This window comes from Melospiza melodia, chromosome 19 (genome assembly GCF_035770615.1).
Source record: "Melospiza melodia melodia isolate bMelMel2 chromosome 19, bMelMel2.pri, whole genome shotgun sequence".
NCBI classification, from domain to species: domain Eukaryota; kingdom Metazoa; phylum Chordata; class Aves; order Passeriformes; family Passerellidae; genus Melospiza; species Melospiza melodia.
The window spans coordinates 223,843-246,902 of NC_086212.1; the positions used below are offsets into that span (position 1 = coordinate 223,843).

At 46.9% G+C, this 23,060-nt stretch overlaps 2 protein-coding genes and 1 pseudogene across 7 annotated transcripts in view; 1 reads left to right on the forward strand and 2 right to left on the reverse strand.

The window, feature by feature from the left end:
• The window catches only part of ERGIC3 (ERGIC and golgi 3), a 27,961-nt gene extending 22,400 nt beyond the window's left edge, over positions 1-5,561 (forward strand). Inside the window, exons 12-13 of the mRNA XM_063172019.1 lie at positions 673-728; positions 3,236-5,561. Coding sequence (XP_063028089.1) covers positions 673-728; positions 3,236-3,315 — 136 coding nt within the window. The 3' untranslated portion in view covers positions 3,316-5,561. The remainder of the gene's footprint in view (positions 1-672; positions 729-3,235) is intronic.
• Positions 5,293-15,331, reverse strand: LOC134426812 (CMP-N-acetylneuraminate-beta-galactosamide-alpha-2,3-sialyltransferase 2-like; annotated as a pseudogene).
• LOC134426787 (fer-1-like protein 4) overlaps positions 14,957-23,060 on the reverse strand; it is a 65,080-nt gene continuing 56,976 nt past the window's right edge. For 5 of the 6 annotated variants that reach the window (XM_063172024.1, XM_063172025.1, XM_063172023.1 and 2 more), the window contains 7 exons: positions 21,695-21,873; positions 20,649-20,734; positions 19,603-19,701; positions 19,096-19,337; positions 16,930-17,207; positions 16,074-16,174; positions 14,957-15,540 (listed from right to left, as the gene is read on the reverse strand). In XM_063172024.1, the coding sequence (XP_063028094.1) occupies positions 15,363-15,540; positions 16,074-16,174; positions 16,930-17,207; positions 19,096-19,337; positions 19,603-19,701; positions 20,649-20,734; positions 21,695-21,873 (1,163 nt within the window). In that variant the 3' untranslated portion in view covers positions 14,957-15,362. Of the gene's footprint in view, positions 15,541-16,073; positions 16,175-16,929; positions 17,208-19,095; positions 19,338-19,602; positions 19,702-20,648; positions 20,735-21,694; positions 21,874-23,060 lie in introns of those variants that run through there. The other variant, XM_063172026.1, reaches the window with a different exon arrangement.

Consider the following 23,060-nt stretch of genomic DNA (forward strand, 5'->3'; position numbering starts at 1 on the left):
CCTTCCTCTCTGTGTGAACTGTGGTCTGGGTTTTATCTGTTGCTATGTATCAAGATGGGAAAGTGGTGCAAGGAGCAGAAGTGTGATATAATGGTTCTTGGTTCAGACTTCTAATGGGAAGATTAGATTTACATAGCATACCCATTTTACCAGCAAGACCCACAGTCCAACTGGTTCCTTAGTCTGAATTTGCTATCACTTTTCTACATCTTCCAGCCAGTGTGGAACCTCCTCTTCTCTCTGGGTTAATGGCTGGCAATGCAACTGCAGGGAAAGGGAAGGGGTTGTAGCTGTCCAGTCTTTGAGGTTAATAATGAGGGGCAGAAAATGTCTATATCTTAAAATGTATTAATGTATGCTTAGGATTTAATTAGTGTGTTGCGTGACCCTCCTGTGCATTCTCACTGGGTAGGAATGTCTTAGGGATTGAAAGCCCATCTTTCAAGTTTATAAATTCAGTACTTCTTTTAGTGCTGATGACTAAAAGTAGCAGTGACAAACTCCATTCTGTAGCCAGTAGGGGTTAATTAATTCCTTAATTTGAGAAGTGTTAGCTATGACTATTTAGGGAATGCATACTTATATGGTATGATGAATATTATTAGAATTATCAGTTAATTGTTACATACCTGACATTGGTATCTGAGCTCATGTTGGTTGTTCAAATTCTAGGTCCTTTACTCACTTTCTCACTGGAGTTTGTGCCATTGTTGGAGGCATATTTACAGGTATTGCACCTTTCAATCATTTTGCTTTCTAAAGTGTAAATATTTACTATCTTATGCTTTCTAAAGTCTGCATGTCTAGTAATAAATCTCTGTTTGATTAAGAGAGGTTATTTCAGCCCTTGAGAAGTGATACATGTTCTGCAGAGCCGCAGGAGTGGCATCAGACTGTAGCTAGCAGTGGAAGCTTACAAGATGCTGTAGATAATGTAGACCTATTACAGCATTTTGTTTTCTAACAAAGCTGTTCTTCACAGACCATAAGAAAGTGTCTGTACTTGCATTCTTGGCCAGCTTGGGTCTGTAAGTAGATACTTGTTTTCATGTGGAATCAACACCAGTTAAGTCTGTGAACCCAGGTTGCCATGGGCATAATATATATCTGAGAGACATCAAACTGCTCCCAGACATAGGACCTCCAGCTAGTATTCTGCAAGGACTAGATGGAGTCTTTTGAGAAGAGGTTCAGAGGTTCCTGCAGATACATCTGAGTATCTGCACTTCACTCTCAGTGCTGGCATCTGGAATAGCTAATCAGTATCTGCTCAGCTCTGTGCATGGGAGCAGCCTTGGTGCAGCCGTGCTCTCCAGGTAGTAATCTAGAGTGCTCATAGTCAGACATGTGGGTGTTAAGGGCCAGCCTGAAGATGTGGTCAGGGACCTGAGAAACCAGTTTCTGTGTCACATAACGTCTGTATCAATTATGTATATAACATCATACCTTTATCTGCAAGATTCCCATCATCTGAGGTGTCACAGTGCTCAATTAACCTGATACTGTTAAACAGAATTTCTGTCTGCAAAAAATTTTATCCTATTCATCTCTGAATTGAAAAGTCATTCAGAAATTTCTTTCATGACAAATTCAAGTGCCCGTTAGCACTGACTGGGTTTGACAGCCAATTCATGTTTCTGCCATGCACCATGCTCAGACTCTCTGTATTCTAGAGATCAAATCAGCTAGTGGCCAATAAGGTCAATTACTTGTGCCAGCAATAGCGTGGCCAACAGGACCGGGGCGGTGACTGTCCCCCACTGCATACTGGTGATGTACCTTGAATCCTGGGTTCAGTTCTGGACCCTTCATGACAAGCAAGACATTGAGGTGCTGCAGCGAGTCCAGAGAAGAGAATGGAGCTGTGGAAGGAGCAGGAACATAGGTTTGAGCAGGTGGGGGTGCTCAGCCTGCAGAAAAAGAAGTTCAAGAGGGACCTTCTTGCTCTCTACAACTATGTGAAAGGAGGTTGGAGCCAGATGAGGGTCAGTCTCTTCTTCTGACAGGGACAGGATGAAAGCAAATGGCCTGAAGTTGCACCAGGGGAAGTTTAGATTGGATATTAGAAAAAAAAATCTGTCATGGAAAGGGTTGTCTGTGGCACAAGCTGCCCAGGGCAGTGGTTGAGTCACCCATCCTGGAGGAATCTAAAAGATGTGTAGATGTGACACTTAAAGACGTGCTATAGTGGTGGGCTTGGCAGAGCTGGGGGCAATTGGACTCTATGACATTAGAGATCTTTTCCAACCTAGATGATTCTGTGCTATTCTAAAGTCACCTCAGTGTTCGTGTAACCATATCAAATTGATTCCAGAAATAGAGATAATTTCAAGGCAAAACAACCACACAAGAGTTATCTGAAGCATGATAGACCAAATATTAAGTCCAAGAATATAATATTATATAGTAATAAAAAGAGGATTCAATTCCCATTTTAGCTGCAATGCTTTGTATAATATTGAAATGTCTTTGTATACAGCCAGGTAATCATTTACTTATTCCTTTGATTGAAGTTTTGAATAAAAGAAAGAATATGAAGCTTTATAAAACCCAGTCATTGAAAAATAGCTCCCTAGCAACCATTGTGTTCCTTTCCTGGCAGGAACTCAAGGTTCCTATCCTGTGAAAACCTTGGTTGTCTGGGGTTTGTGGTACAGTAGGCCGCTCTGAGTTTTTCTGTGGTCACTAACAAACACTGAATTAATAGGCTTCTTCAGGGCTGGAGAGGTTTGAGGAAAATACTGCAGAAAGAATTAAAGGTAGTGGTTTGTATTGCTTTGTGTCTGGTAGGTGTACTTTGCTATCTCCAATAAAGGGCATCCTTCAAGGCCAGCATATGGTACTTTTAGAGTTGATGTGAAATGAGCAAGAAATGGGAAACAAGTCCTTTGCATGCTGAATCAAGGCAACAAGTGGCGTAAAGCACATCAGCTTCCTCTCCAAACTCTTCTCAGTCATCAGTAAACATGCATGATGCAGCCTGTCTCTTTTATTTCTGGAAAAGGGATCTTTTCTAGAGAAGCATGATCACCTCTGTCCTGTAGGGTGGGTCTTGTCTGTCCTGAGGAGATGAGGACTTTACTGCTCTGAGCGGCAAAAGCAGCAGCAGAACCTTTTTCTGTCTAACAGACGTGGTATTCCTTTCCTCTGACAGCAGGATTTGTGTTTTCTGTCTTTGGGAGTTGTTCTGTCTTTGAGGCATGTCTGACTTCATCCCTTTGGTTTTTTCCTTTAGTTGCCGGTTTCATTGACTCCTTGATCTATCACTCAGCACGTGCCATCCAGAAGAAAATTGAACTTGGGAAGACAACATAAATAAGCAATGGCATCAACCCATTTAAAAACAAACAAACCAAAACCAAACAAACAGACAAACAAAAACAAACAAAACAAAGTAACCCCCACCAGCCTCCAAGGAGAACTGAACAGGCTCTTTGAAGCACAAGTGGTCTTCTCAGAGTGCACAGGAGAAGAGGTTTGGAACTTCCACATGGCCCTAACCATTCATATGCCCTGATTCTTTGGCTTTAGTTTGTGGATGGAACAACTTGAGCCTTGCTGCTATATAAAGATTAGCTATCATATCTGGCTCTGCAGGCCCTACTGTCACACTCTTTTTGTGTCAGTCCATGTTCCTCCAGTTCTGTTCCCATTCCCTACAGAGATGCTGGAGATACTGCATTCAGTTTGCCTCTAGGAATAATGTAGTTTATTGTCAAGAGACCTGTAATGGATTGAAGTTGCCATCAAATAAGCTTTCTAGCAACACCATCAGGGATTTTTAATTTCTCCATAAAATGTTTCTGGGTGTGCTGATGCTGTATGTCAGACCTTCATAAAAATGTGCTGAATCCCATCTATTGCCTTCCAGCCCTCCTGGAATGCATGGGGCGCCTAAGCATTTGGGATGTACTTTCTGTGCTGGGGGAGCTCCCAATTGTTTGTCTTCTGAAAGTTGTGAGTTGATGTTTCAGAAAAAAAAAGGTGTCCAGAATTTTAATTGATTTTTAATTGGATTTTTTTTTTTTCATTTCCCCTTGGTATGTATTTTCAAATAAAGTCCATCTTCTCTTGTTCTAGTAAGGCACATGGAAGAATAATTAAATTATTTTAACTAGTCCAGATACTAAATTGGAAATAAGAATTAAAAGACACATTGCATTGTGGCAAAGTATGTAGAGATTGTGATGATGATGGGGCTTTTTTATTTTAAATGATTACACAAATGAGTAAAGTGCTTGGTATCTGAAACTATATTGGGAGAAATTTGAAAATAATGAGGAAAAAAAATTTGTGAATTCTTGCCTATTGGATGTAAAACAGACCGATTACTCTTAAATCTCAGATCTGGATTTGCTTTGGTATGACTCTAATATTGGTCCAAGCAGTTGAACAGGCACAGGATCAGATACTGCAGAGAGAAAGCTGTTTTACAATTTATTTTGAAGCAGGTTTTGCTAGGTGGTTGGGGTTTTTAATTAGTTGAACTTACCTATAAACCAGAGAGTCTAAAAACTGTTTTTTCAGCTGGGGAGGGAAGCAATTTGTGGTGTGGGTAAGGAAAACGATAATCTTCAAGCAAGAATGTTGAAAAGCAGGTTTGTTTTAAATGTATTTTTTACAAAGCTATTTAATGAATCCAGTGGGTCAGGATCACATAATACTACTACAGGATGAGGAATGGAACATTCTCATTTACAGTATCTGTATATTTCTCAGGATCAAAAAGTGACCTGAACAGCTTCAATTGCTCATCAGTGCATGTCAGCTTTGTAACTAAATTTATAGGAATAGTAGGAGAGAGAAGATGAAAGGAAGTAATGCAGCAAGAGTTTAACCCACAGTGAAACAGTTATCATCACTGTTTCCTATCTAGGACTGGCTTATCCTTGATAGGAAAGCAAATTGCTTGTAAACTGGACAAGCACTGGACATTATTGCCCAGAGCAGAACCTGAGGACCTAAAGAAAGGTGAAGGGAAGGTGAAGATCCAATACTTGTACTCATCATGGGATACCGGAAATAGTGGAGAGAAGAAATCGAAGACACTGAAATGGAGATTCTATCTAGAGAGACAGAAAATTAATGAAGCTAATAGTTAAGTAATACAGGCTTCTGCTATCTGTAGGGACGATATGAGTCCAAGAGATCTGGTGATTTTAATAGACTGAAAGCCCAAGTGACTAAGAACCATGATAAAGCTGAGTCTGAATCAAGGATGTTAGTGACTGAAAGTGATAAAAGAAATCCTGCTAATCCTGCTCCGGAGGACAAAAACCTTCTTTAGGGAGCTCAGTCCCCAGGGTCTGCAGTCTTGATCTGCAGGGGGGTCATGTTCTGCAGGGGTGCCTTTTCAAAGTTGTAAGGGGTCAAAAAGCAAAGGAAGTGGTGGTTCATGTTTTTTCAAAGTTTATTCAACATAAGATCATTTCAAGTGTATTTGATTCTGTTGTCTTCTGTCACCATGTTTGATTTTTTTTCCCTTTTTATTCTTCCTTGATGCAATTTTAAAAATATTCCCTTAGTTAAGGACTGTAAAAATAAAAGTCTTAGTAAAAGACTGGACAAGGTGAGGAGGGCCTCTTCCTTTCCTAAGACCAACTACAGACCTCCCCCAAAAGCCATCTGTGGGTGGAAATACCAGCTCTGTCATGTGGACAGCAATATTTGAGCAGCTGCTGTCCATCACTGGCTTCACAGCCCTGCTGGGCCACACACAACAGCTTACAGGCTCCATGCCCATTTCCAGCCCCATCTCCCCTTTGTCCCTCCCAACCAGCTTGGGCAGAACTGTGCCCACCCTATGTCCAGCTAAACACAACATTGCTACTGCCATGGGAGAATGGCACCCACAGTACCCAGCTGGTAGGACCAGCACAAGCAGTACTGAAACCCTACAAATTGCAGGGTCTATGAGCCCTGGTGGTGGGGTGGAGCACCAAGCTAAAGAGCCAGGACAGCTGTTGGCAGTGTCCTTTGGCCCATTCCTGGCCAAACAGCTGGCTCCAGTTTCTTGGAAATGCATCAGTTTTAAAATACAATCCTGCCTTCATATACCCGTCTCTCAATGAGGCTGAATTCAACATCAGTGTCATGTGCTCTTGTCCTGCGAAAGGCTCCAGACCAGTGAGTTTTTTCCCAGTAGAGGTGCCAGTTCCCTTCAGTGTCTGCTCCAAAGCCAAACATGGAGACCTGTGTGCATGCCAGCCAGAGCCAATGCTGTCTGGACACTGGAGCATCCTACAAGCATATGGACAAGCAATGCAAAGGGAGGTACAGTGGCAGCATCTGGTATCACTGGCTGTGCTCACCTAATGGCAGGTGTGCAAGGCAAAGAGCAGGGCTGTGAAGCCAGTGGAGGGCTATCACCCATGATGCTCTGTCCAGTTGTCATGGATGTACTTGAAGAAAACTGGGCTCAGGATCAAAACCTGGGTGGGGAGTGGAGTGATATGGTGCTTTCCATGCTGGAACAGGACAGTCAGCCCAACACAGTGCAGCCATTGGGTCACTGCCCAACAGAGTTCTGCCTGCCCCTGAGGAGCTGGAGTGCACGGAGCCATTACCTTGTTCCTTTGAACTGGTTAACTCTCACATGTGCTGCAAAAGCAGAGGCAAGCAGTGATCATGTAGTACACCCACTGCTGAGGGGACCCATTTCTTTGCAGAGGATATTCATTGTCTCCCAGCACCCAGCCCAGTGGCATCTCCCACCCCTTGAGTTGGCCAAGCAGCATCCCCTGGCCTGGCTGTAGGAAGGGACGCATCAAACTCGTGGCCCCAATGTGGGCACAGCTGCCATCCCACACATAGGGAGTATGGTACTGCAGGTTGCCTAAGCCCTGTGGGGACATGTCAATGCCCAACTACCTCAAAGTGCAGGGCAGAAGGATGCTCAGTATCTTTTGTGCCATCAGGACTATGCCAGGTCTCCAGTGAGGCACTAGAATCCCCAGATCACACTGCACCATCCACGGGGTTTCCAGCACAAAAGACAGCATCCCCCAATGCTGACACACTGTGTGAGTTCTCCAGTGGAGAGGTGGAGAAGACACTGGTCACCCACTACAGGTCCAGAGGTTTGAAGGGAACAAGGACAAGGTGAACATCAGGCCTTAGGTTCACTGCACTCTTCTGGGTACATGAATGTCACTGTAGAAATGAACAAGACACTTCTTCATGCACAATAGCCCAATCCTTATTGTTCACAGTTCGTATTTATCATATTTATCACAGTTCTAAAGGCATCATGTTTCATTCTAATTGGTAACTTACTGCAAATCAGTTCATTGCTTAGTAGTTGCTAGTGTATGTGTCCATCAAAAACTTTCCTCTCTAATGATGTTTACATTCTTGTTTCATGGGTACAGAATTATTCTCACGGTTAGAGCCTCTATTTTCACAGGTAAAATTCCTTTCTCACAGTAACTTGCTAGGCTAGCTGTTAGCTGCACCCAGCTGATGCAGCAGGCCTAATCTATGATTTTACAAGGGTAACAAGGCTCTTATTCTCTAAGGCTTTACCTATATGCAACACATGAAGAGATGGTTTGTTCTCATGCCAACATCCAGCTCAAAGCCAGTATGGATCTTTGCTCCATTCATCCTAAAGGACAGCAGGATGGTGTGTCCCAAAACAAAGGTGCATCTTCCCAGGCGCTTGGTCCCACCAGGCAGGGACAGCAGGCCACCCTAGCCAGCAAAGAGTGGATATGGGTGACACAAGGCCTGTGTGTCCCAGGATGCAGGGCTCTGGAAAGCAGGGTCAGCCAGCCACCTCCTTCACAGGGTTTGTGTTGGCAGATTTCAACAGCATGGACAGGGACTGGGGCATGCTAGGGTTCTCAGAAGATAGGGAGAGAGCAAGTCCCTTTAGGTCACCCACCTCAGCACCCAGTCATGAGCATCAATTAGCATCCCATGACTGGACTCTTTCAGCTGCCCAGAGTTTCCCACCACTGCACAAGTCCTGAAGTGAGAAGGGTCCCACGCATCAACTGTCAGGGCCCAGAAGACACTGAAGAGCTGCTGAATTATGGCCTGGAGCTGGATATCACTTGGGACCCTGCAGGGTCTAGGGGAGCAAGCACAGTGACATGCCGCATTAGCACCTCCAACAGTAGCCCAAAGGGAGACAGAGCCCCATTTCTCCTAGCAGAGACCTGGGAAAGGGCAGCAAAAACAGATGGGATGTTAGGAAAAGGGTGTAAAACAGCCCAGGGGGCCGGGTATGAAGAGGAGTCTTGGCCCTGCCCCATTGTGAACAGATTCAGGGAGCCTGGGAAGACCAACAAGCTCCTGCCCATTGCCTCACTTATCAGCCACCACTGAACTACATCTGAGGAGAGTTCGTGGTGTGCACCTGTCAGCAGAGGCCCTATAGCTGCCTTATAGTGGGTGTTGAACCATGCAGAGCTGTTGGTAGGGGTGGTGCAGTGAGCAGTAGGGGTGTGGAGGAGGGAGGGAACCCAACAGCAGCAATGCCGTCTGTGAGGACTCAGAAACAATGCTACAGGATGAGCAGCACAGGGCTAGCACCACCTTTGTGTACCTCTGTAACAGCAGCCCATGAGCCACCTGCAGTGATGTGTCACAAACACCAGTGGCACCACAGTATGCCTTCTTACCCACCCTCTCTTCCCAGCTTCCTAGGACATCCCTTGGATGCTCATCCACTCTGAGGGAACTGAAATAGCCCAATATTAATTTCCTTTTTTAAGTGTTCAGTGATGTTATTGCTGTGTTCTGCTGTTGCCACTGCCACCATTTACTTCAGGCCAGACAGGGTTGGCTGGAAGCATGTGCTGTACAAGAAACTTCTCTCTGCATGCAACACATGTAGGGTCTGTAAACTGACCTGTGAACTAGCAGCAAAGCATCATCACCCTGGCCATGAGTCAAACACCAGCTTCCCCATCCTAAGTGGTGTACATTCACCTACCAAGTCCACAATGCTAGCAGTGAGCCCTCTTCCCAATGCCTGAAGAGAGGCTGGGGCAGAAGAGCCCCACAACCTCTCTGCCCTGCTGAGCCCATGCAGGCACCATTCAGCTCCCACCCTAGCAGTCCTGGGGTTCTGCAGTTTCAAGGGCATTAAATCATTGCCAGGAAGAACATCTGTTCTCTATCAAAAAGCTCTCATGTAGCCTAAGGTCAGAGGGAAAAGGGTTTTCCATTTTTCAGGGAATTCATTAAGTGCTCAGTGACACAGGACTTGGCTTCTGTGGCCCAAGGCAAGAGCAAAGAGCAGAGCTTCATAGCAGCCTTCATCCCAGGGTCAGAAGAGAACACAGCTGGTTTGTGGAGGTATCCCCTCTCTACTAGAAAATCCCTCATGTTCTCACAGTAGCACCCTGTGCCTCCCTCAGTTTCTGTGTCAGCACTAGCTCCATTTCTCCATAGAAACCATTTTCTGCAGCTCCTGGAGAACAGAGCCCTAATGGACATCCCTGCTCACCATGGTGGCTGACTCAGATCTGTGCTCAGATCTGACCCCCAGAACACATCCCAGACAGCAAAACTGCTGTCCATGGGGTCCAGTCAACAGAGATGGGAGACAGAACAGAGTGGGAGAATCTGTGGATGTGACAGCCTGGTCAGAGAGTGAGAAAACTAGATAAGTGTGACCGTGTTCACAGGGGTTCTTGGATGAGGGAAAAGACGAGGATATGACTCCATGTTTCAGAAGGCTTGATTTAGTTTTTTATAATATATATTACATTAAAACTATACTAAAAGAAGGTTTCATCAGAAGGCTAGCTAAGAATAGAATAGCAAAGAATGATAACAAAAGCTTCTGTCTCAGAGAGAGAGTCCAAGCCAGCTGACTGTGATTGGCCATTAACTAGAAACAACTCTATGAGACCAATCACAGATGCACCTGTTGCATTCCACAGCAGCAGATAACCAATGTTTATATTTTGTTCCTGAGGCCTCTCAGCTTCTCAGGAAGAAAAATTATAAGGAAAGGATTTTTAATAAAAGTTGTCTGTGACAAATAAGTTTTCCCAGAATTGGCTTGTGAGACTTTAGGGAGTTAGAGATAAACAATGATAACTTCTTATTGTAAACAACTGGCAGGGGTTGTTCTCCTACTCTCGGTTTTCCTGTTTTTTTCAAAGATTGTTAATAAGAAAGGCATTTTGTTAATTAGCCAATCAGGTGAAATGTATTGATAATTGACCAATCTGGTCTATCTGTATTGGAACAGTGTATAAAAAGAGAGAATTTGAAGTAAAGCGAGATGCTCTGCAAACCAGCCTTCTGATGTCATTTCTTACATAACAGCAACAAGAATCTGCATGATCCTAGGTGGCTGAAGCCTGCTGTTCCTTCTAATAGCCTGTCCCTTCTAAAAGCCCAGGAACCATCACCCCATATTAAAGGGGGAAGTACAAACAAGCCATTGCTAGTGCAACTGGAAACCCAGATGTTGGTTCTCCCAGGCATGAAGATGCCATGGAATGCCAGCTCTTCTCCCCACAGGGTGGCTACCAGAGACCCCACACTTTCCCTGCTGGCAGTCACAAGTTCCTATAACTTTATCTTTTGTACTCTTGCAAGCACCCACTCCACTGAGCACGAACGGGCGAAGGTGATGCTACTGGACTCAGTAGCCTCTCCAGTGCTTTTTGCAAGTGCAGCAACTGCGAAGGGAAGAGGCAGTGGGGGAGAACTGTGGGTGATACAGTAAGGTCAAAACTGCTGTCCTTTCTTCGTTAGTGCCTGCCACTCTGGCATTCTGGCATAGCCTCTCCATGCAGCCCAGTCAGGTTCCCAAGGCCAAATCAGGAATTTATGATTAAGAAATTCCTCTGGGTGGGAAAATCTGCCTGGAGTGAAGCTGCTCTCCAGCAACGCAGAGCTCTCAACAGCCTTGTACATCCAGCACCTCACCAGGACTTGCACACCTGGATGTAATTTTGGCTCAGAGGGGACAGAGCACTGTGAAATGTGCTCAGCAATTAGAAAAGCACTGCCAGTGAAAAAGCAGTGCAAGCTGAACAGTGATATATTTTATCCAAGGGGAGGTCAACACTTTGCTTTGCAAGGAAGTTTGGCACAAAGATGAAGGATCTATAAACTCAAACTAGAATAGCACTGGAAAACGCAAAAGGTCTGTATTTACTGGTTACAGGCTCAAAGGGCCTCTGCACCACTACTGGGGGGCTGGGCAGGGACTGTGCCCTGGGCTGTCATGAAGCACATTTTCTGGATCACACAGAGAATAAAACATGGGTGGGAGGAATTAGGGACAGCACAGCCTCTGTGGTGCTGGCTCCACTTGTTTGCTTTCCCAATCTCCAGTGTGCTCAATCCTTACCACACTTACAAAGACTGTGAACCCTGCAGAGCAGCAGTTGATTCTGGAGGAATCAAAGAAGGAGAGAACTTCTTCATCAGACACAAACCAAAACTAATTCCACTGACCTGATCCCAGAGCCCCTGGCAATGGTGTGAAGAACAAAAATGAGACTGGGAGGTTTCGTGTGCAGAGGAGGTGCTGTGGTAGCAGGTCATCTCTGGGCAGTTTGAGAGAGGGATCCAGAAGATGCCTCCTTCTGCTCAAGCATCCTTATGGAGGCAGCTGATTCTTTGCACTAGGCCCCAGGCATGTGCAGGTGCACCATATGGGGTCTCAGTTTCCCAGAGCAGGGTCTGTGCATGGAGCCAGCAGTGCTGCTCACCATGATCTCAAGATCAAGCAAGGTGTCCCTAAGGAAAGGGCTCTGCCTTTGCAGTGTCCTCAGGAAGAAAGATTTCTCCTGCAGCCCAGAGAAGCAGGGCCACTGTAGACACTGCACTCTTCTCCGTGTCCAAAATTTCACTCTGTGACCTGCTAAAAACCTGGAATTATAAGCTATACAGGGATAGCATTCTCAGCAATTAGCTGGGAGATGTCAATGCCAAGGAATCACAGCACTGCTGAAAAGAGAAACTGCTAGGGCCAACACCAATTCAGGTCAAAACTAAAGGGGATAAATACTGGCAGATGTGGGAGCTGAGTTGATCCTGGCCACCTACCAAACTACTCCTCCGAGGAAGAAGGGGTGATACATCCCAAACATGGCCAGAACATGGATCTGGCTTCTGGAGGAACCAGTGTGGGCTGGACTGTTCCACTGTGCTCGGTCAGATATGCAGATGGGGTCCATGACTTTCAGGCACAACAACAATCAGGCTGGTCATCTAACACCTTTCATCACATGTGGACAACAGCAACATCCACTGTCAGACCAGTGCAATCTGGTCCTCCACCATGGTAAGATGCGAGCAACAAACACACCTTCAGTCTGGGAACTGGAAAGGGCAGGGACTGTGGACAGGGTGGAGAGCAACAGCAGGGGAAGAGGACGTGGCCAGGAAGCAGAAGGACATAGCATGGAGGTTTGAATGAGAAGTATGTTACCAGAAGGTGGGAGATATGCAGCTCCAAGGTGCTCCAAGAGCTGCCAGCATTAGGATGCAGCTGCTGTGGATCATGTGCTTGGCACCCTTTATTGCTGCCGTGCTTCCCAAACTGCTGAGATCTGCTGGGATGAGGCTGGTTCCTCAATGCACCCAGAGGCTCCAGCTGTCCAGATATCCATCCTGGACACCCTGGGGCTGCTCCTGGTGGCATTCACACATTTGTCAAAGATCTGTGCTGTGGAAGACCCTGCCTCAGCCCTCAGTCTGCCACCTTGCCTGGGTGTGTGAGAGCTGTCCTCTCTTCAACCCATAGTGTGGGACCAGTACTAGGCACAGGTTTCCTGTACAAACATCTCCCCCCTTGCTCTTGTCCTCAGCCAACAGGTGCCTGTCACCTGGTGTTATGGGTTCGGGAAGATTCCCATGCACAAAAAACTCGCGACACAGTTAGAATAGCAAAGCAAGTCAATTTTATTTGTTGTGTTAGCAATAAATACATACTGACCCCTGGATGTTGGAGAAGCCGCCAAGCAGGAGAAGGAGATAGAGCATGGCTCCTGAGCGGGAGAGGCAGTAGGGCAGCACACTTTTGGGATGTCCCCTGGATCAACATGGTGTGCATTATGTTGTCCTCTCTCTCCACCCCACGACCACACCCTATATCTCCTCCTCAGGAATGGCAGTTTCAACATCATCTCACATGGGGTCAATGCATGAGATGAGATCACAACAGCCCATGATCACACTTCCATGCCAACAACAGTTTAATTGTATTGTTTCCCTTTCACAAGATAAATCCCACCAGGTGACCAATACATGGCTGCATTTCTGAAGGTTAGTCCTACCAACTAACGATAAGTTCTTCTTCTACATTATTTTGTTGGCGTGCATAATTGCTGACCAAATATGTCAGGCCTTAGACCCATCTGCAGTCTCTGACACCCCTGGCCACCATAACCTGTCACATGCCTTTAGGCTGCATCCCTGTAGCATTCCACCCCTGCTCTTCTTCTCCATGCTGTTGTCAGTAGCCTTGCAGTGGTCCACGCAGCTGATGAAAGCAGAGGTGGTGGGTGACCTGAAGTCCTCCTGCACCGGCTGCACACTGAGATCAGGGCAGCCATGGTGCTGACCAGGAAGGGGAATTGCTGGTATGAATCATGGTCACATTTGGGCTTGGAGGGGTCTGGGGCACAGGCCTGAGGTCCCCCTGCTGCCAGCAGCAAAGGCAGTACAGAACTTCTTGGCTCGCAAACTCATACCCTGAACAGACACCGCCTCACCCTCCTTTCACTTTGTACACACGGACACACACCTGCAGATCCCAGGCACACAGTAGCAATTATAAAACGAAGTACTTTCAGGAAGCCTGCGTGTCTTGGCTTTATGACCAGAAAAGTTTGCTGTAACTTTAAGGTGAGTCAGTGGGCGGGGTGTGGGAGACTTGGGCGCCGTGGGCTTTGTTCAAAGCCTCGCTCCGGAGTGTTGCTGGGTGCCAGGCAGATTAGGTGGTACTTTGTTGTTTAGCTAGCTTGAGTTTTTTGTTAGCTTAAGCAACAAGTTTCCTTTTCCCCCTTTCCCTGGCCTGGTGAGAATGCGGCAGAAATCCTCCAGCGGCTTTTCGGTATTTTATCCTGAACTGTTCTCCTTCGTTTTGGTCCGAGATCCGACAATCGACAGGATACCGTCGGCCAGGAGCTGTGGGAGCCGCGGGAGCCACTGCGCCGGCCCAGACCTCGGGGAAAGCAGAACCAACAAGAAAAAAGACACCAAAATCCACCCGGTTTATCTGCTACGAGAAGGAGACCAATGCCAGCGTTTCAACAGGTGGTGTGGTGGGAAATGTGGTTGAGCATGGCTGAAAGAGCCAAGAGGGAGGTGTGCACTGGATGTGCTGGAGCACACTGAGTTTGTTTGCATGGAACAATCGCTGCTGGGGCTCGCTGGGCACTACCAGAGAGGACCAGGCATTATTTATGAAGGCAACATCCCACTAAATAAATAGGCCCTGCAGAAAAAAAGGGAGCGATGCAGCACTGTCACAGCCCAGAGCTTTGCTGTAGCCCCAAGCAGGTGTTGCATAACCTGAGCCCTTTGCAGCCTGTTTCACCCCCACCTTGCAGGCCAAAGGTCCCCTAGAGGGAGAGAGGCCTCCCTCTTTGCCATTCTGGGGTCCCCACTCCATGGCTGAACTCTAGACTCACTGGGGGAACATCATGTCTGCCACACATTGACTTCTGGGTTCATGTCCAGCCAGAGTCCTCACCTGCTTCGCATCTACCTGCCTGGCTCTGCCCAGACAGTTTTCTCCACAAAACATACTCTGTTCCTGCCCCATTGAAATGGCCATGATGCAAGCACCTTTGCTATAAAACTGCATAGTCAGATAAATTCTTTGGAAAAGTTGTGGTCCCACTAAGCATCACCTGCACTACTCAGAAGGAATCTATCCTCTCAAAACCCTGGTTGAAATACCTCCACTGGGATCAGATCATGTCAGGGCTTGTCTGTGCAGATAACAGGAAACCTGGTGCACCACAAACCATGCCAAGAATAATTTATGAATTTATTTTCTCATTTAGTTTACGTCAGCCCAACACCAAACACAGATGCACACTCATGACCCCATGTTGTCCCAGTGTAGTCCTTGCTGCTGTACTACTCAGGAGGAAGGGCAAAGGGGCAGTAGTGAGGACTGCTGAACCAGGATCAGCCTGTACCACACAAATAAACAGGTTGTCCCCCAGCTCCAGAAAGCAGCTAAAAAACGCAAGCATCAGAGAGAGTAGCTAAGGAGTTTTTATTCACAAGGAAAACAAAGCTCACTTCTGCCGGTCTCTGTCTCTCTAGGCTGTCTCTGCACCTGCAGGTTTTCATCAAGATTTCCGATCTTATCTTGACTCTTGCCACAATCACCCATCCTTGAATAGTTCTCTGCTGAAGAGCATTTATCAATTAATGATCTTCTCGCTGATGTATCCAGGCATGGTGTAGACCAAAAGAACCAGGAAGATTGTCAGAACAGTGACAACAAACAGCACAATTATGTATCTCTTGTACCGCTTCCAGATAAAAAACACAAAGGTCTTCATGGGATTCACAAACCAGTTGAAAGTTGTTTTGGGCCGACTAGAACAGGAAGAGAAGAATATATAAGCACATGCTCAATCTACAGAACATCTCGTTGGCCCTTCTGCTTTGGTGTCCTGCTACCCTCATGAATCACTAGCTCTTCCTGCTGCTTCCAGGCAGGATCAGCCCAGGGGCTACAGTAAACACACTGCCTGTGGAAACACTAGAGACAAAAGGATGGGACTCTTTGGAACAGTGTCCCAGTGTCCCCATAGCTGTCCTTCACCTTTGTACACAAGGGATCCCTTCACATAGACAGATCTGACCATTGTACAAGCAATGTTATGGCACAGCTGCCTTGAGTATCACCCTTAGATCAATCCTGGGTCAGGTGCTGCAGCCTCAAGTCCTGTGGACTCACTTGAACTCTGGGAAACTCTGGCAGTCCTGGTCCTGCAGACCCCAATGCCCAGTACGTCAGAGATTGCTCTTGGCTTCCAGACAAGCCAATACTCCTGGTTTCCATACAAACAGCTGCTGAGAATGTGACACCGTCTGTTCAACCTAAAGGTGATAATACATATACTCACTTGGGCTTCTCCAGGGGTTCAGGCCCTTTTCGGCCCAAGCCAACAGGACTTTTGTCAGCCTCCTCCACAGTCAGCAGCTGGAACTCCACTTCCACCTTACCCTGGAGGGACAATATGTCTGAGCCACAGTTGAATGTGTTGCTTCACAAACCAGCCCGATGACCATGCATCCTGCCACAACTGGATATTTTTCTCCCAGTTGCACTTACAGATGGCTCAGAGCTTTTTTCTCCATTGGCTAGAGTCTTACTTCACAGCCAGTGGAAACTGTGGCCTGGTAAGAAACTGTTTTGCAGACAAGGAACTGTATTTTAATGAAATAAAACTACCTGATTTGTCTCTACCCTCCCACAGTGGCCCTGAGCAAAATTCACCCTTGGAGACACGCAGTGGTTCAGCAGCAGGGGTATCAGGAGTAAGTCTGTCTCTGGTCAGTCGGCACCTGCTTGTCTTGGGTAGGCAGAGACCCCAGGACAAGCTTCTGCTGCTGTCCTGACTGGCTGATGGGGAGCCATATGCCTCTTGCTTTGGAGTAGGAGTGAGTGAGGAGAACATGGTCTGAGGTGTTTTAGTGGGAATACTAAATTTCTAAACCAATACAGCTCCCCTCATGGAGCTGAGCTCTATGGAAAGCTCAGAGGAATACATGAAGTCAGACACCTCTGCATGCCACAGCACCTGGTTTCTCAGGGGTAGACAAAGTGCTGGATCAGCAGCAGATGGAAGAAGTCTTCAGGATCCTGCAAAAGCTGGGCCACTGCTTCCCTTGTAGATTGTGTGCATGTAGGACAGGCTGCCATATCAAGGCAGAGGAAAAACACTGGCTGTGCTCACCATTTCCAGCTCCCCACCTTACCGTCAGGAAATACTTGTTCCCACTGGGGTCTGTGAATTCCATGTCCTCTGGTCTGACTGAGCTGCTCCACTTCGCTTTCTTCTTCTTCTTGTACTCTCTTTCCTGTCTCTCGTCATCTTCTTGATCTCTGAGTTTGATGAAGGGCCACCAGCCCCTCATGCGCTTATATCGGAAAATGGAGAATCGAGGTGTTGCATTCTCCTTGGCCATTTTGATGGTGCAGTGCTCAGAGCTCTTGGCTGCCCACACCATGTCATGCAGCTTCAACTCGATGGAGCCTGCAGGCACAGGGAAGAGGAGACCACATGGTAAAACCTTGAGGTCAGCCCCACACAACATTTGGCTGTCTCTGCCATGCTCCCAACTGCCACAAGCAGGTCCCAGCTGCTGCAATTATCTAGCAGCACCCTGCACATTTACAGATAGAGAACCTGAAATTATGCATAAGAAATTACTAGCTTAGGAGTTAGAGACTGGGAGGCAGAAGCCCCAGGTCTCATCTCATTTTTGATAAGGGCTGTTTGGTGTGTTCATATGGTGAGTTATTTTCACCCTTTTATTATGTCCCACCCTGCTCTCCTCACATGTCTAAGATGATCTTCCTCTCTAATTGCCGGAAATGTCAATTAAACTTATAAAATGATAACAATTTAAAATTATAAGTGCTTTAAGGGTTTCAAGTTTATCATAGATCTGCAACAGCCTCAGTTTATCTCCCTGTTTGGTCTTGTGCCTCTGTCCTGCTCAGAATGAGTTCCTGTCCCACTCTGGCACTGAGCCCTTGCAACAAAACAGTCTTACCACATCCTGGTCTGTACTGGTAAAAGCAGACAAGGGATGTGAGTGTTCCCTGCTCATTTCCAAATGAGACTGCATCTGGATACTGTGCCCAGTTTTAGACCCCTAATACAAGAAAGGTGTCAACTATTTAGTTTTTATTGGCTGAGATAGTCAAGTATGTAGTAGGTGCCACAGCAAGAGGGGTGAGAGACACATATATGTTCAGTTCAGAGAAGAGAGGTCAAGAGGGTGGTCTTACTGCATCCCTCACAGCCTAGAGGAAGCTACAGAACAGATGGAGCTAGATTCTTCTCAGAAATTGATAATGAAAGCACCTAAGGCAACAGACACAAAATTCTGGAAGTAAAAAAACCTGAGAATTGTGAAAAAGGTGCAGCCAGGAAAAGGGCTCCAGAAGCATGCTAGCAATCCATCCTTGGAGATAATCAAAACCCACTCAGAAAATGTCTTAAGCAACCTGACCTACAGCCAGGGCAGGAGATTGCAGTAAACCCTGCAGAAGCCTCTTACTGTCTAGAAGGTCCTGAGATTATACATGCCAGAAATCATTGGAATTGTAAATTCTTTCTTCAGTGCCTCAATTCTTCATGGCTGAACCACTGGAAATGCCTCTAGCAGTAAAGCCTCTTAAATACACTATGAAAGGTGAAGTATAAGGAGAGTTCAAACATGCCCAGGAGATAGTTGGGGAAAGGCGCTGCTTTTTAGTAGGGAGGTTAACATTTGAAGAAGGGAGGAACAACTGAACAGAGTGCTATAATCTTGGGGATGACAGCAGAAGTGGGAGACAATCAGCAATACTTGCTAGCATAATATGTGGGGAATCACCACTAGCTCTGTTTTGGCGCTGGGCCTTGCTGCATGCCCAGCTCAGGAGGTTTTATTACTGGGAAGTTTCAGGGGCATCCAGGGAGCTCTGAGGTCCCAGCAACTCAAGTGACAATAGTCTCACAAAGGTTGTCTGGTCTTACACTGGTTGTCCCTGTTCCCACAACATAAGGTCCTGTGAAAAGTGTTCTTAAGCCCAGACTTTGAGATCTGCATATCTAAGAGCACAGAAAACAAGCATGTTTATTGGAAAGGTTGTGAGGAAGCAAAACCTGGGAGTCCTGTGATGTGACAAGCCCTGAAAAAATACACCAGGGCCCTGGGACAAGCATGTAAGCACTGCATGTCTGTGTAGGGGAGGTGCCTATCTCCAGGCTCTGTGTGTAGCTCAGGTGTGAAAAACCAGCCCAGATGACCGCTGAGCTGAAGAGTTTGATCTGATGGTCCTAGGGTCCCTTCTCAGACAGCTGAACCCCAGGGAAATGCTCCAGCAAGGTAAGGGACAGGTCACCCCACTTCCAGCAGGTAACACCATACCTAGAAAGTCATTAGCTGAAATCCTGTCATAATCCCAGACCTGGAGGACCAGAACAGCCGGTTCCCGAAACTCTGATTCCTCCACGGAGAAGACAGAGTCCTTTTTTTTGTAGGTGATCTCCTTCTCAGTTGGGAGATAATTGAAGCGGAAGATGAACCTCCAGTTGAAATTGCCTTCCCCAGTCAGGGAGTTAAAGTGAACATCTGTCTCCTGCTTGTCATGGTCAAGACCTTTTATCCAGCTGCAGGAGAAACTCAGTTATCCACTACCCTTGTCAGCCAGCCTGAGAGGCAGAGCAGGAGGATGGAAGCACTGAACACCATGGAGTAGCAGGAAAGGGTCAAACCAGAGCAACACCTGGACAACATCTCTGGGGCTAGAGCAGCCCATGAAGAGAACTGGAGTAGGCGTCTCACACCAGAGGTTCAGAGGAGGCAAGTGAGCATGTGGGCCAGGGCAGGGAGCAGGGCAGCCAAGCTCTGGCCTCCCAATCATTCCCACCAGACCTTTTCACGTAGATGTCACTGGAAGGCTCTCCTGTTACTGGGTTGACATCATCAAGGATCACATTATCCGTGTTCCAGGTAATCACACGGAGCTCATAGCTGTGGGAAGGACACAGAGGTGAGATTCATGTCCTTGTCCCTGGTACATGGGAGGGCAGATCAAGCCCTGAGCACAACGCCAGAGACGCAGGACTTGAAAATTCCCAGCAGTGTGGTTCCCCCCGCTCCTCCTGCCAAGCACAGCTCTGCAATCTCACTGGCAGGTATAAAACCCTTTCTGGACACTACAACCCTACAAGACAAACACCCACAGTCAATACAGGTAGCTTTTGCAAACCAAATCCCTGTTGCATGGGAAATCCACCCTGCTCTGCTAAGCCATAGGAGTACAGAAAAGCTTAGGCAAGAAGGGATCTCTGCAGTCTCTGCTCCAAGCTCTTGCTCTAGCTTCATAGTAGGTCAATTGTGCTGGACCTTGTCTGCATCCGTTTTTAATATCACCAAGGGTGGACATCCCAGCATATCTGAGTCAATCTGTCCCTATTCCAGGGTAGCTTCACTCTCACTGGGAAAACATTTTCCCTGTAGTCAGCTAGAGTTTCCCTTGCTGAAATTCATGTTTATTATCTCTTGTCCTTTCAGGTGAATGTCAGAGAATAACCTGGATCCTCCATCTCAAAAGTACCATTAGATCCTTGAAAACAGCAGATTTCATCCTTCAACTCCATTTCTCCAGACTCCTAAGGACATCTGTCCACTAGCCAGAGTAGAGTTTGATGAGTAGCTCTGGCCTGGGTTTCTATTACCTTTATGTCCAGCCATAGAGACATTGACCTGCCCTTCCCCAAACCTTTGTGTAGCTGAAGCTCTTAGGGCCCAACATGATACACTCAAGAGAGCATCCTGTGGTCAGAATTGGAGGAAAGAGGTCTACATGCCACACTAGCACTGACCCTCAGCCAGTGCCCTGTGGCACATCCCACCAGCCATGGCAAGGGACCCTCCTTGCAGCCCACCAGCGCCAGGCCTACCCCCACAGGTGCTACCTGACAGGCAGTCGTGGTTTGATGTTGACGGGCGGTGGTGCAGGGACATCATTTGGAAACATGTCGATCCACATGTGCAAGGAGCCCTGACGAGAGAAGAGAGCAAAGACACTTCAAGAGACAGACCACTCTCCAGCTCTTCAAGGAGCAAAGGCTTGATCCTGCGAGGAAAGTTCTCATCAAAAAGCCCCTGCTTGGTTCTCTCCATTCCCAGCACTTGAGAGTGACATGAGATTCAATTTTACACAGGGAAAAAAATTAAGGCTATGAAAGATTGCTTATTTCTGCTCCAAGAAAAACCACTTCACCTACACTGAATCCATTTTAGAGGTAAACATGTCCCTCTGTCTTAATAAGGAGCATATGGTAATGCAATGCTCAAGCAAAACTAAGAAGTGATAGATCTGACTCATGCATTTCCAATGCCAAAGAAAGCCAGCATGACTGCAGGACTCTGCTTTGTTCAAACCTCCAGTACCCAAGAGAACAGGAGATTTCAGTGCAGGACATTAAAATGGTGAGTTCAGATGGCTGCATTGCACAAAACTAAGGATGGAGAAGCCAAGGGCGGAGAACAAGGTTATTGCAAAACAGCAGTGATAAGGGACAATGCAGAGGAGGCAGGTATAGGCAAGGATACCATCAGCCATGGGGGTGCATGGCGGCAAGGCTCAAAAGCAGAGCACATCTATTGCCACCCACACAGTATCCTCATCAGAGCCAGTGCTAAATGACCTGTGGAGACAGGAAGAACTCTGGGTCACCAACACTGTGAGCACAACATTCATGGACAGAATTTCCTTGAGGAAAGGGTATTCAGAAGCATCATGAGAGGTCAGAGGGTAGGTGTAAGCAAAGGACAACCATGGCCAATGTCCTCACTTCATAGCTGGACCAGCCATCCACAGACATAACTCCAGTCATCCACCTATGAAGGGGGACAATATGTAAGATTCACAGGCGACCGGACAGCTGACTAGAAACGAGTTGTCCAGAAGGTCCTTCCCTGAAACAATGTTGAGGTTTAGCACGGAAACACATCTCACCTTCACAAGCCCGGGGTTCTCCGGGTTGTACAAAGACCGGATTTCCACATGCTCTGGTACTAGCTTGTACCCATATCCTGGCATCTCTTCCCAGTGCTGCAGGACGTACAGAGCCTTATGTTCAACATCCAGCGACAAGTTCTCATCTGCCACTCCTCTCTTGTTCCTCACAGAAGCCTCTGCAGCAGGACACAGCCAGGGAGAAAATTAGGGCTTCTGGTCAGCAAGAGTCATGTCAGGACATCAGTCACTAGCACAAGCAACAGGAGATGATGGACTGGGCAAAAAAGCACCTCTCCAGAAAAACAAATGGGGAGAAGCAGGAGGGCAAAGATGAAGGGAATGAGTTCGGTATGATGCAGTGATGACAGAAATGGCAAGCAGGAAAAAAACAAGCTAAGAGAAATGCAATGGAAAGGGCAAAAACTAATTTACTCTGGCCCTGGGAAAAAGATCCAAGGAACATTGAGGAGGACGTGATCTTCTGGGGCAGTTTAAGTCCCCACATCTCTGTGGTAGTGTCAACAGATCCATGGATGAATTTTTGCCAGAGAAGAGCTACTAGAAAGCACTACTTGCGAGTCTCAAGACATGCAGCTGTGTTCTCCATTAATGAACACAATTAGTAGTTGACTCCTTTGGCACAGCAAAGCCAAATGGCACTTCAAGACCAAATCTTGCTGGTGGGAGATAAACAAGAGCCAACAGATGAGGGCATAATGACCCACTCACTCCTGGGTTTATGGAGCACCACTGCCCCTTGGATAGCAGTCTGAGACCTAAACCATTTCAAGCAGTGTTCAAGTACAGCAGAGGTTCACAGGACACCAGTTGCAGCTGTGTGGGAACAAGAACCAGCTGTCAGGGAACACCAGGAGAGCACCTTGTTTCTCCCTCCCCAGCTCTACAGTGATCTGAAAAAAAGGAGGAGTGGCTTCTGGACGCTCCTTGCCCTCTCCTGAGTAGGATTTCTTTTCCATTCTTTGCATAAGTCATAGGAACGACCAGAAAACTGAGGAGCAGTTTCACTGAAGCAAGGTGAAAGTAAAGTTGTCCATACATGTAGGTGTCCTCACTCTGAGCAGGTAAGGCCAGGGATCATCCTTCCTACAGGCTACATAGCATTGCCTTGCAGTACTCAGCCATCCACATGTGGGCCACATCTGCTCTAGTCTTTCCTCAAGGTTGGACTCAATTGCACAGGTGTTGGCAGCAGCAGGGTCTGGCCTTTGGTGAGGGAAGATCTCCATCACTGCTGGTAGACACTGTGAAAGGTTAGTGTGTTCTTGGACATCTGTGGCCCTGGCCCTGGTCCCTCCCTTGTAATGCCAGGTAGAGGGAAAGAAAACAGCAAATGAGAAGCAGA